At 43.4% G+C, this 14,551-nt stretch overlaps 1 protein-coding gene across 2 annotated transcripts in view; it reads left to right on the top strand.

Moving 5' to 3' along the window:
- Positions 1-14,551, top strand: part of LOC111976264 (rab11 family-interacting protein 3-like) — a 107,479-nt gene that overhangs the window by 58,974 nt on the left and 33,954 nt on the right. Inside the window, exons 5-9 of one of the 2 annotated variants that reach the window (XM_024005041.2) lie at positions 3,444-3,644; positions 5,924-6,061; positions 9,253-9,288; positions 9,503-9,593; positions 9,934-10,178. In XM_024005041.2, coding sequence (XP_023860809.1) covers positions 3,444-3,644; positions 5,924-6,061; positions 9,253-9,288; positions 9,503-9,593; positions 9,934-10,178 — 711 coding nt within the window. The remainder of the gene's footprint in view (positions 1-3,443; positions 3,645-5,923; positions 6,062-9,252; positions 9,289-9,502; positions 9,594-9,933; positions 10,179-14,551) is intronic. The other variant, XM_024005042.2, reaches the window with a different exon arrangement.

Here is a 14,551-nt window from a genome sequence, read left to right as displayed (position 1 = left end):
ATATATATATATATATATATATATATATATATATATATATATATTCAGAAATAGAACTAATAAACACTTTTATTTTAACTTAATATAATACATAAATAAAATCTATTTTGTTTCAAATAAATAATGAAACATGTTCAATTTGGTTTAAATAATGCAAAAACACAGTGTTGGAGAAGAAAGCTAAAAGTGCAATATGTGCCATGTAAAAAAAGCTAACGTTTAAGTTCCTTGCTCAGAACGTGAGAACATATGAAAGCTGGTGGTTCCTTTTAACATGAGTCTTCAATATTCCCAGTTAAGAAGTTTTAGGTTGTAGTTATTATAGGAATTATAGTACTATTTCTCTCTATACCATTTGTATTTCATATACCTTTGACTATTGGGTGTTCTTATAGGCACTATAGTAATGCCAGCCTAATCTCGGGAGTTGATAGGCTTGAAGTCATAAACAGTGCTGTGCTTCAAGCATTGCGATGAGCTGCTGGCAAACACAGGAAAGTGCTGTTTGAATGAATGCTTACGAGCCTGCTGCTGCCTACCACGGCTCAGTCAGACTGCTCTGTCAAATATCAAATCATAGACTTAATTATAATATAATAAACATACAGAAATACAAGCCTTAGGTCATTAATATGGTCAAATCCAGAAACTATTATTTCGGGGGAAAAAATGTTTATTCTTTCAGTGAAATACGGAACCATTCCGTATTATATCGAACGGGTGGCAACCCTAAGTAATTATTGCTGTTACATTGCACATCCTTCAGTGTTATGTCATAATTATGTAAAATTCTGGCAAATTAATTACGGTCTTTGTTAGGAAGAAATGGTCTTCACACAGTTCGCAACGAGCCAGGCGGTCCAAAATGCTGCATATAYCCTGACTCTGCTTACACTGAACGCAAGAGAAGTGACACAATTTCCCTAGTTAATATTACCTGCTAACATGAATTTATATGCAGGTTTTTAAAAAATATGCAGGTTTTAAAAAATATACTTGTGTATTGATTTTAAGGAAGGCATTGATGTTTATGGTTCGGTGCATTGGTGCAACGATTGTGTTTTTTTCGCAACTGCGTTTTTGTTAAATCATCACCTGTTTGGCGAAGGAGGCTGTGATTCGATGATAAATTAACAGGCACCGCATTGATTATATGCAACGCAGGACAAGCTAGTTAAACTAGTAATATCATCAACCATGTGTGGTTAACTAGTGATTTTGTGAAGAATGATTGTTTTATAAGATAAGTTTAATGCTAGCTAGCAACTTACCTTGGCTCCTTGCTGCACTTGCGTAACAGGTGGTCAGCCTGCCACCCAGTCTCCTCGTGGATTGCAATGTAATCGGCCATAATCGGCGTCCAAAAAGGACGATTACCGATTGTTATAACTTGATATCGGCCCTAATTAATCGGCCAATGCCGATTAATCGGTTGACCTCTAGTTTTTATAGAAGCGGTGATAAACAGTAATAGATGCGAGTCAAGTGAAGAGAGACTCTAACTTAACCTTACTTTAGCTAAAGCCTCATAAGTGTGCATGAGATTTGTGAAACGGGCTGTTCACAATCACACATACATGTACAGTGCATTCGGAAAGTATTCAGACCCCTTGGCTTTTTCCACATGTTACCTTACAGCCTTATTCTAAAATGGATCAAATAGTTTTTTTCCCTCATCAATCTTCACACAATACCCCATAATGAAAAGCAAAAATAGGTTTTTAGAATTTTTTGCAAATCTATTAAAAATAAAAAACTTAAATATTACATTTACACAAGTATTCAGACCCTTTACTCAGTACTTTGTTGAAGCACATTTGGCAGCGATTACAGCCTTGAGTCTTATTGGGTATGACATAACAAGCTTGGCACAGCTGTATTTGGGGAGTTTATCCCATTCTCCTCTGCAGATTCTCTCAAGCTCTGTCAGGTCGGATGGGGAACATTGCTGCACAGCTATTTTCAGGTCTCTCCAGAGATGTTCGATCGGGTTCAAGTGCGGGCTCTGGCTGGGCCACTCAAGGACTTTCAGAGACTTGTCCCGAAGCCACTCCTGCGTTGTCTTGGCTGTGTGCTTAGGGTCGTTGTCCTGTTGGAAGGTGAACCTTCATCCCTGCCTGAGGTCCTGAGCGCTCTGGAGCAGGTTTTCATCAAGGATCTCGCTGTACTTTGCTCTGTTCAACTTTGCCTCTATCCTCACTAGTCTCCCAGTCCCTGCTGTTGAAAAACATCCCCCACAGCATGATGCTGCCACCACCATGCTTCACCGCAGGGATGGTGCCAGGTTTCCTCCAGACGTAACTCTTGGCATTCAGGCCAAAGAGTTCAATCTTGGTTTCATCAAACCAGAGAATCTTGTCTCTTATGGTCTGCGTGCTTTAAGTGCCTTTTGGTGAACTCGAAGCGGGCTGTCATGTGCCTTTTACTGAGGAGTGGCTTCTGTCTGGCCATAAAAGCCTGATTGGTGGAGTGCTGCAGAGATGGTTGTCCTTCTGGAAGGTTCTCCATATTCACAGAGGAACTCTGAAGCTCTGTCAGAGTGACCATTGGGTTCTTGGTCACCTCCCTGACCAAGGTCCTTCTCCCTCGATTGCTCAGTTTGGCCGTGCGGCCAGCTCTAGGAAAAGTCTTGGTGGTTCCACTTCTTCCATTTAAGAATGATGGAGGCCATTGCGTTCTTGGGGACCTTCAATGCTGTATAATTTTTTGGAAACCCTTCCCCAGATCTGTGCCTCAACAAAATCCTTTCTCGGAGCTCTACGGACAATTTTTTCGACCTCATGGCTTAGTTTTTGCGCTGCACTGTCAACTGTGTGACTGTATATATACAGATGTATGCCTTTCCAGATCATGTCCAATCAATTGAATTTCCCACAGGTGGACTCCAATCAAGGTGTAGAAACATCTTAAGGATGGTCAATGGAAACAGGATGCACCTGAGCTCAATTTCGAGTCTCATAGCAAAGGGTCTGAATACTTATGTAAATAAGGTATTTCTGGGGTTTTTTGTTTAGATTTGCAAAATTTTCTAAAAACCTGTTTTCGCTTTGTGATTATGGGGTATGTATTGATGTATTGATTGATGGTTGTATTGATGGTTGACAAAAAAAATATTAATACATTTTTGAATAAGGCTGCAACGTAACAGAATGTGGAAAAAGTCAAGGGGTCTGAATACTTTCTGAATGCATTGTAGATGCATAGAACCACAAACCATGAAGCCTGTAAATGATCAAACAAGGTTTACCAGCATTTACCTGCATTTCCACCCCTGACAACATTCACACAAAATCCAGTACCTCCAAAATTGGCTAAGTGCAGGAAAATACTTTTTCTTTAATAGGTTTGCTGTGTGTACCTGAAGGGCTATTCTTCTCCTATTTTTCTATTTCTCTCTTTTATACACACTCATTGCTATCCTCCCTTTTCCCTCTCTCCCTCAGGTTCTCCTTGAGCTCAGAGCTGCACAGCCTCTCCCTGGTGACAGTGATCGGCAGGGAGGAGGAGCACTTTGAGGACTTTGGGGAGAGCAACACCTCGGARCTGCTGCTGGACACCACTGAGGGGACAGATGGAGAGGGGGACTCGTCCCACCTCCAGACCCTGGACCAGAACAACTGCTCCTCCCTGCTACTCTCTCCCAGGTACGGACCACCCTTAAAGAACGGCCCCAGTCAATAGCCCACACCAACTAAGCACTCAAAGTATGACTGTGACGTATAGGAATGTGTAGGCTAGGCTTAGTACCACTAATCAGTTGAAAACAGACATGTCGGATGAAGGTCTCCCACAGTATCTGCCATATTGTTACCAACGATAATATTATTTAATCCTAGGATATCACCTCTAAAGTCAAATACAGTTGTTTGTAGTCTTCGTCATTGGCTCCTGTCTGGGAACAGGGAAATTGTTGTCCTGCTGGATAGAGTAGCAGGGTAGATTTAATTAGCTACATTTTAACAGTCAAATCCTCACCCGGTGCTGTTATAACCAGACTGACTGGCTATATGTTTGGAAAGACTGGAGGTCAAACATGACAAGGACTCTCTGGAGACGTCCTTCCCATTCCACCCCTACTGCCTCCTGTTCCTGAAGGGTGAGATAAAAGGGAACATGGGCAAAGTTCACTTACTCACACTCTCTCTCCCTGTTGCTGCTTACTCAGTGAAGCTGAGGACACTGGCTGGATTCCATTCCAAAAAACTCGCTCCCTTCTCTCTGCCCTTCATTGTTCGCTCTGAGGTATCTGAAAGGACTAGGCAGGTGAAAGCAATATGGTGCAAACTCATTTATAAAAAAATTGGTTTGAAGGACAGGCAGAGCTACTTCACACCATATACTTTCACACATCCAGTCCCCTTGAGTTTGCAAGGGCAAGTTATCAAGGGCAAACAGAGCCATGTTTCTGGAATGGAATTTAGACAAAATTGAAAGTTACAGGCTTTCCATATGCTGCCTAACAAAGCTGGGGGTTGAGCCGGCCAATATGGATAAGTGTCTGTTTCACCTGACCACTCACTCCCCTCTCTCCTTCCTCTGACACGGTACTGCTCTGCCTGAACACCCCTGAGCACTTCCTCTCGTTTTTCTGCGGTCACTCCACCCCCCCCTTTGTTTACATCAGAGACGCTAAGCCGGATAATGCGTAATTCCCGTTTGCGTGATATTTTCCCAAGCTCTTAGCCAGCTAACTACCTAGATTTTCTCTCTCGGTCACAATATGGAAATAAGCTGGCCTAAATGGCTTGGCTTTATTGATTCCTTCTGAGTTACAAGTAATACGAAACCTTTCTCCCCCTCGGTAATTCAACGTTACAACCATAACTTCCTTCCAACTAGAATTAATGGGCACTAAGCCAGTTTGAATCAGTCCACTGTGATTTACAGTGTGTTGCAGGAGCATTGTGGTTAGTGCAGTGCTGTGTGCGGTGATGCCAAGAGACGTACGACTGGTCAAAACTGAAGTGTAAAATTGATCTGACCCCTTTCACACAGATGTGTGTAAACGACACCTCTGTACACACAGGATGTTAACCACTCTCCTCGTCTTACAAGACAAACACACACACCTAGAGACGGTACACTGCTGCTTCACTGCCACTCTGTCTACAAACACACGCTGTTGCGTCACTACCTACTGCAACACACACATACATAACCTACTGCCGCTGTTACTTCACATTAGTGTCCTTCACTATACCTTCCTAATATTGAGTTGCACACTCACCTTTTGCACTCAGAACAGCCTCAATTCGTCAGGGAATGGACTCTATTAGGTGTTGAACGCATTCCACAGGGATGCTGGCCCATGTTGACACCAATTCTTCCCACAGTTGTGTCAAGTTGGCTGGATGTTCTTTGGGTGGTGGACCATTCTTGATACACACAGGAAATTGTTGAGTGTGAAAAACCCAGCAGCGTTGCAGTTCTTGACACAAACCAGTGCGCCTGGCACCTACTACCATACCCGGTTCAAAGGCACTTACATCTTTTGTCTTGCCCACTCACCYTCTGAATGGCACACATACACAATCCATGTCTCAATTGTCTCGAGGCTTAAAAATCATTCTTTTAACCGGTCTTCTCCCCTTCATCTACACTGATTTGAAGTGGATTTAACAAGTGACATCAATAAGGGATCATAACTTTCACCTGGTCAATCTATGTAATTGAAAGAGCAGGTGTTCTTAAATGTTTTACACACTCAGTGTATTAAAGTGAGCCCAATGACAGGACGAAACCTCGGATGCAACAACACTTAGATGGATTCCAACCTTTCAGTAAACCCCACAGCCCAATTTGTCTCACTTTTCACAAACTCTGATAATCCTGCGCTCTTGATCCCCAAAGCTTCCTCACTGTGCACCCCACTTTTCCGGCACTCACTCCCTCTCCTTTTCCCCTCCTCTCTTCCTCTCCCCAGCGCCCCAACTACTCTCCCTGCAAGCTTTCAGAGCTTCCTTAGGGAGGAGGCGCTGGACTTTTTCTGTAACCAATGTCACAAACAAATCTCTCGCCTAGAGGACCTCTCCACTCGCCTCAATTTCCTAGAGATGAATAGGTAACACTTCTCACCACCACTAAGCTTACCCGTGTGTGTGTGTGTGTGTGTGTGTGTGTTGCCGTGTTGACAAGGAAACACATTACTTTAGTTGTCTGTGCATGTGCTGCCCTGTTATGTTCAATTGGTAAGATACACACGCGTGCTGTGTTTAATGTCAAATAGACAGACACATGCACAGATTATGACGGTGTTTGTGTGTTTTTGAACAGGTTCGTCACACACATCTCACTCGCTCCACTCATCTTCACTCTTCAGTGCACGTTTGTGTGTGAGTTGTGGTGTGTTGACAGCATTGGTGTTTGGCTTGACTGAGCTTGTTTTGGRGAGAACCTCTCACTCAAACTCAAGCTTGCTCATCGTATCTGTACTGCATTGTTATAATAGGATTCATAAGGTTAAAGGGCATAGTTGTTTTTAAACTGAGTTTGGTGGACTGTCATGCTTTGCTCTAGCTGTTGGTGCTATGTTGCCAACAGAAGGTTTGCCCGGAGTTCCCATTGCTCATATCAGTGCATGCCTTATACGTTTCATATATACAYACTGTATCTCACATCCTGTCAAGCTCATGGAAAGAATTCCATCTGTGCAGTGACAAATGTATAAAAAAATAATGCTAAATCTGAATTAACTTCACAGGTCAGTGATGTCAATTACAATGGTTTGAACCTTTGTTTTATCAGGGAGTCATACTGAGACCAAAGTCTCTTACAGATGAGCCCTAAATTACAGAAAATACACACATCAAAATATAAATACAAAATGCAAGCTGAAAGAAAAACACAGTCGTTAAAAACACACTTTCATCAGTAATAAAGTTCTCAATCAGCCTTCTGAATTGCCCTACAGCCACCAGAACATCACCTTTAAGAAAGATTGTTCCACAAATAAGGTGCAGGAAAACTTAAAGCTGATTTACCTAACTCAGTAGAGACCAAAGGAATTTCCACAGTTAGCCATCCCTGAGACCGGGCGTGGTAACTCGTGCATCTAAAGTTTAGTGGTGCTGTTAGGTATAGTGGGACTTTTTGTAAAAGGGCTTTATAAATGAACACGTAGCAATGTATCAAGTTAAGTGACATCAAAGAGGGCCAACCAACTTTCTGGTTGCAGTGAATGCAGTGATGAGAACAAAAATGTTTGCCCGTGTGATAAACTGCATCTAACGGCTGAATTGTCAGCTGTGTTCATATAGATGATGTCGCCATAGTCTCAGACCAATACGAACGTCAACTGAATGATCTGCTTTCTACTATTTAGCGAGAGGTAGGACCTATTTCTATAGAAAAATGCCATTTTTATTMTCAGCTTCTTAACTAACTCCGCAATATGCTTTTTAAACGACAGCTTTTCATCTATCCAGATGCCCAGTTATTTGTAAGCATGGACACAATCAATATGGACACCATCCAAAATACATATGCTTAAATCATCAGACTTATTTTTATGCGCTCTAGAGAACAGTATATACTTAGTTTTATCAGCATTCAGTACACATTTCAGGTCAATAAAGTTTTTTTTCTAATACAATGAAGGCAGTCTGTAGTTCAGATAGAGCATGGTCAACCGTGGGGGCAATAGCATACACGACAGTATAATCGGCATACAAGTGCAGGTTACAATTTTTTACAGACAACTCGATATTGGTAATCTAAACAGTAAAAAGTACAGGACCATGAATCGACCTCTGCGCTACACCTTTCGTAATATCCAGAAAACCTGATTTAACACCATCAGTAGATATACATTTTTGGTATTTAATTAGGATCCCCATTAGYTGTTGCAAAAGCAGCAGCTAATGGGGATCTATCTGTTAAGTCATTTTTTAACCAGTTACAAGCAGCCTTGTCTAGGCCAATTTGAGGAAAGCCTCTGAATTACCAGTGAGTGATCAACAGTATCGAAAGCCTTTGAYATTTGTATTTATTATGGATCCCCAGCATCAGCTACTCTTCCTGGGGTCCGACAAAATTAAGGCAGATATACAATTTTTAAAACATTACAATACATTCATTACAGAATTCACAACACACTAAATGTGTGCACTCAGGCCCATAATCCACTACCACATATCTACAACACAAAATCCATGTGTACCTGTGTGTATAGTGCTGCCCTCTTCATGTCAATGAAGAGTTAACCACATGTTAACCACATGTATAACAGTTAACCACATGTATAACTAGGAATGCAGCAGAAATAGTGCTATATGATCTGGTTTAAAACCCAACTGATGTACATTTAGAATATATTTCAAAGATAAGAAAGATCTCAGCTGAGATTGAATCAAGGATTCTAATATTTTAGCTAGGCAAGAAAGTTTAGAAATAGGCCAATAATTATTTAGGTCACAAGGGTCACCACCTTTGCGAAAGTGGAGTACATGGGCCTCCTTCCAAACCTTGGGGATAGTACCAGATATAATCGTCAGGTTAGAAATATGGGTTAATGAATCAACAATCATGGGGTCAGAGAGCTGCAGTAAAAATGGATCAAGCATATCAGATCCAGCTGTTTTTTTTTTGTTTTTTTTTTACATCAATCTTAAGCAGGTATAAAGYACATCACAGATAGTACATTATTGAAATGAAAACAAAGATTCACTAGAAGTTGACGGGTTAACTGTCGAGCAGGGTCAACTTCACCACCGTTTCTCTCAAATAAAAAGCCTGCTGAGATAAAATTATGATTGGTGTATGGCTTATGTCATTGCTCTCATGTTCCATTTCAAGTATTCCATTGCAACCTTACAAATAGACTTAATCATCTTGTGCCTGTTCAATGAGTGCTGATAAAAAATWAAAAATAAATTGTGCCTGGGTTGTGTTCATTAGGCACATAACATAAGAAAATGTACTGTAACAGGGAGGGACTAGGCCTGCCTCACACTTGTCCAATAAGAAACACGCATGTTCGTTTCCTGTTGCAACACATTTTATAACATMTTCTGTTGCGTGCCCTAATGAACACGACCCTGGTTGTGTGTGTGAGTACTCAGATGTGCATATGAACATGTACCATACTTTAGGACCCTATCCTCTCAGTATAACAACCTCTTTATCCCTCTGCTTTTTGGAGCGAGGGATGAGGGGGTGGGGAGTAGGAAAGAGGGACACCAGGAGATGGACAGTGTCTCTTTCCTCTTATACTTTCTCTCTTCCTGACTGGTTTCCTGTCTGGTTTCCATTCAGCTCCAGCAAGAGGCTGTCCAGCAAGAAAGTAGCACGGTAGGTCAAAATGTATTCGTTGAATTCATTCTGTAGAATATTATTTGAAATTAAATGTGAAAATATGTTGTCTTTTTGGGATAATTATAACCAGCTATCTTGACTTATCTTGAAATTGTAGCTAAGTCTGGTGTGGAATAGCAAAAGCTTTCAGGGACAGAACAGGGCTTTCTTTATGAAAACCATTTATCATATTTCCTCTCCGGTGTTTCAGACACCTCCGGAACAGCTCCATGACGCTGGACAGCATGGGCGAACTGTCCCGGGACATACTGGATCTGGCCGACACCGACATCACTGAGAAGGTCAGAGTTCAACATCACAACACGGCATCATAACATTATACAGCATCATACAGAGTTTATCAAACAGTATCAAACAGCATTATACAGCACTGAATATTAATGTAAAGAAAAAGTTCAGCATCAAATAGCACCATATTATACAGCACTGAACATCAAAGAAAATATAATGTAGTTCTCAATAACATCACTTAAATGCCACAAAAAACCTGTCAGTTCCACACACTGTTGTACCACATAACAGATTAGCCCCCCCCCCCCCCCCCCCCGTTGTGGACTAAAAGAGATCCTATTAAACAAACAGCACTGCTCTGTTCTAACCCTCACCCCATCCCTCTCCCAGGTGCTCCTACTGGAGCGTCGTGCAGCAGAGCTGGAGAAGGACTCGGAGGCCAGCGGGGAGCAGCACACACGGCTCCGCCAGGAGAACCTGCAGCTGGTGCACCGGGCCAATGCCCTAGAGGAGCAGCTCAAGGAGCAGGAGCTCCACGCTGAGGACCACCTCCACCAGGAGACCCGCCGCCACAAAGACGCCCTCTCCAAGCTGGAGCGGGAGAGGAGCATGGAGCTGGAGAACCTGCAAGCTAGGTCAGTGGTATGGGGTGAGTGGGCGGTTGGGGTGAATGTGTGTCGGTTGTGTGTGTGCATGTGTGAGAACTACAATAAGTTGACTTATAGAAGCTAATAGGGCAGGTCTGTTTGTATGTCTGTAAGTGTATGGGGGACCTGGCGCAGGTGTTTATATGTATATCTGCACTGTGTATGTGAGTATGGAGAGATGGGTTGAAGTGGATGGATGACCCATAGGCCAGGTGCATGGCAAGCAACTTTTCGATTTCTATATACAAACATAGTGAGGGTGGCCAGCAGTTGTGCCTGTTGCATAGGCCTTTAGAGACTGTGATTGTGAACACTGCAAATGACTGTGTATGTCAATTGCACTGTGAGACATCACTGCCTCCTACTGGTCTAGATTACCACTGACCCTTGTAAATCCTTCAAAGCAGTAATCCTTTAGTAGAGTAGACACAAAGGTGTCACAGCAGCTTAGTTTTGTTGTGCTGTGTCTGCTCAGCTGTGAATGTCAGTGTGTGGAACAGAATAGGAATTATTTTAATTTGTTGAATGAATAATTTTAATAGATTGACCCAAAAACATTCATATTAAATTGTATTTGTCACATGCACCGAATACAACAGGTGTAGACCTTACCGTGAATTGCTTACTTACGAGCCCTTAACCAACAATGCAGTTCAATAAATAGAGTTAAGAAAATATTTACTAAATAAACTAAAGTAAAAAATAAACTAAAGTAACAATAACAAGGCTATAATACGGGGGGTACCGGTACCGWGTCAATGTGCGGGGGTACAGGTTAGTCTAGGTAATTTGTACATGTAGGTAAGGGTAAAGTGACTATGCATAGATAATAAACAGCGAGTAGCAGCAGTGTAAAAACAAAAGGGGATCAATATAAATAGTCTGGGTGGCCAGTCTTATGGCTTGTGGGTAGAAGCTGTTAAGGAGCCTTTTGGACCTAGACTTGGCGCTCTGGTTCCGCTTTCCGTGCGGTAGCATAGAGAACAGTCTATGACTTGGGTGACTGGAGTCTTTGACAATTTTTTGGGCCTTCCTCTGACACTGCCTAGTATTTAGGTCCTGGATGGCAGGAAGCTTGGCCCCAGTGATGTACTGGTCCATACGCACTACCCTCTTTAGCGCCTTGCGGTTGGATGCCAAGCAGTAACCACATCAGGCGGTGATGCAACCAGTCAGGATGCTCTCGACGGTGCAGCTGTAGAATTTTTTTAGGATCTGGGGACCCATGCAAAATCTTTTCAGTCTCCTGAGGGGGAAAAAGTGTTGTCGTGCCCTCTTCATGACTGTCTTGGTGATTTTGGACCATGATAGTTTGTTGGTGATGTGGACATCAAGGAACTTGAAACTCTCGACCTGCTCCAATACAGCCCCGTCCATGTGAATGGGGGCGTGTTCAGCCCTCCTTTTCCTGTAGTCCACAATCAGCTCCTTTGTCTTGCTCATATTGAGGGAGAGGTTGTACAACACTGCCAGGTCTCTCACCTCCTCCCAATAGGCTGTCTCATCATTGTCGGTGATCAGGCCTATCACTGTTGTAATGCTTGGCCACGCAGCCCTGAGTGAACAGGGAGTACAGGAGGGGAATAAAAACGCATCCCTGAGGGGCCCCCGTGTCGATGATCAGTGTGGCAGGTGTGTTGTTGCCTACACTTTCCACCTGGGGGAGGCCTGTCAGGAAGTCCAGGATCCAGTTGCAGAGAAAGGGTTTAGTTCTAGGGTCTTAGCTTAGTGATGAGCTTTGAGGGCACTATGGTGTTGAATGCTGAGCTGTAGTCAATGAATAGCATTCTCACATAGGTGTTGCTTTTGTCCAGATGGGAAAGGGCAGTGTGGACTGCGATTGAGATTGTGTCATCTGCGGATCTGTTGGGGTGGTATGCGAATCCCTGAGGGGCCCCCGTGTCGATGATCAGTGTGGCAGGTGTGTTGTTGCCTACACTTTCCACCTGGGGGAGGCCTGTCAGGAAGTCCAGGATCCAGTTGCAGAGAAAGGTGTTTAGTTCTAGGGTCCTTAGCTTAGTGATGAGCTTTGAGGGCACTATGGTGTTGAATGCTGAGCTGTAGTCAATGAATAGCATTCTCACATAGGTGGTTGCTTTTGTCCAGATGGGAAAGGGCAGTGTGGACTGCGATTGAGATTGTGTCATCTGCGGATCTGTTGGGGTGGTATGCGAATGGAAGTGGGTCTAGGGTTTCTGGAATGATGGTGTTGTGAGCCATGACCAGCCTTTTTAAGTACTTCATGGCTAACGACGTGAGTGCTACGGGGCAGAAGTCATTTAAGCAGGTTACCTTCACTTTCTTGGGCACAGGGACTATGGTGGTCTGCTTGAAACATGTAGGTATTACAGACTCRGTCAGGGAGAGGTTGAAAATGTCAGTGAAGACACTTGCCAGTTTGTCCGCGCATGCTCTGAGTACACGTCCTGGTAAACCGTCTAGCCCCGCTGCCTTGTGAAGGTTGACCTGTTTTAAAGGTCTTGCTCACATCGGCTACGAAGAGTGTGATCACACAGTCGCCCGGAACAGCTGGTGCTCTCATGCATACTTCAGTGTTGTTTGCATTAAAGCGATTATAAAAGGCATTTAGCTCGTCTGGTAGGCTCGCAACACTAGGCAGCTCGTGGCTGGGTTTCCCTTTGTAGTCCGTAATAGTTTGCAAGCCCGGCCACATCCGACGAGTGTCAGAGCCGGTGTAGTAGGACTCATTCTTAGTCCTGTATTGACACTTTGCCTGTTTGATGGTTTGTCGGAGGGCATAGCGGGATTTCCTGTAAGCGTCCRGATTAGTGTCCCACTCCTTGAAAGCRGCAGCTCTAGCCTTTATCTCGGTGCGGATGTTGCCTGTGATCCATGGCTTCTGGTTGGGATATGTACAGTACCAGTAAAAAGTTTGGACACAACTGCTCATTCAAGGGTTTTTCTTTATTTTTTACTATTTTCTACATTGTAGAATAGTAGTGAAGACATCAAAACTATGAAATTACACATATGGAATCATGTAGTAACCCAAAAAGTTTTAAACAAATCAAAATATATTTTAGATTCTTCAAAGTAGCCACCCTTTGCCTTGATGACAGCTTTGGCATTCTCTCAACCAGCTTCATAAGGAATGCTTTTCCAACAGTCTTGAAGGAGTTCCCACATATGAGGAGCACTTGTTGTCTGCTTTTCCTTCACTCTGCGGTCCAACTCATCCCAAACCATCTCAATTGGGTTGAGGTTGGGGGATTGTTGAGGCCAGGTCATCGGATGCTGCACTCCATCACTCTCCTTCTTGGTCAAATAGCCCTTACACAGCCTGAAGGTGTGTTGGGTCATTGTCCTGTTGAAAAACAAATGATAGTCCCACTAAGCGCAAACCAGATGGGATGGCGTATCGCTGGAGAATGCTGTGGTAACCATGCTGGTTAAGTGTTTCTTGAATTCTAAATAAATCACTGACAGTGTCACCAGCAAAGCACCCCCACACCTCCTCCTCCATGCTTCACGGTGGGAACCACACATGCAGAGATCATCTGTTCACCTACTCTGCATCTCACAAAGACACAGCAAGCCGTTGGAACCAAAAATCTCAAATTTGGACTCATCAGACCAAAGGACAGATTTTTACCGGTCTAATGTCCATTGCTCTGTTTCTTGGCCCAAGCAAGTCTCTTCTTCTCGTTTGTGTCCTTTAGTAGTGGTTTCTTTGCAGCAATTCGACCATGAAGGCTGATTTCACGCAGTCTCCACTAGACAGTTGATGTTGAGATGTGTCTTTTACTTGAACTCTGTGAAGCATTTATTTGCCTGCAATTTCTGAGGCTGGCCACTCTAATGTGTCCCATAATGTTAAATAGAATTGTATAGGAAAGCCATCGATTCCTGGTGCTGTCCTTTACGTGAATGTTTTAACATTGTCTAATGTATTTGGTGGGGATTTCTATTTTTAGTGATTATTTTCTGTCTGTTGATAGTTGCTTCAGGGTTGTTAAGTCTAAGAAGGCTGTAGGATAAGTCCAACTGTTGCTAATTGAGAGCATCTTGACTGGCTGCATCACCGCTTGGTATGGCCACTCCGGCTACAATCACCTATCCGGACCCGTTTTACTGCCGATACGGAGCCCCACCGGGCCTTCACGACTGGACTACCAACGTTATCTGCCCGAGGGAGTTATCCAACTGGCCCCTCCGTCGCGACGGAACCTGAACGCCCATCTGCGGCCCGCTAATCGTTAGCTGTCTTATCGTCTGCTATCTGAATAGGTCTATCGGACAATTTTCTTGGGTCACTATAACTATATCTATTTGCCAATTGGATTGGTCCCCTCTACCACAAGGAACCCCACTAATCTACCAACGGAAACGCCGAGGTGGCG

This window comes from Salvelinus sp. IW2-2015, linkage group LG17 (assembly GCF_002910315.2).
Source record: "Salvelinus sp. IW2-2015 linkage group LG17, ASM291031v2, whole genome shotgun sequence".
Lineage (NCBI taxonomy): Eukaryota > Metazoa > Chordata > Actinopteri > Salmoniformes > Salmonidae > Salvelinus > Salvelinus sp. IW2-2015.
The sequence above is the reverse complement of the archived record's forward strand: the minus strand, read 5'-3'. Positions and strand labels throughout refer to the sequence as shown.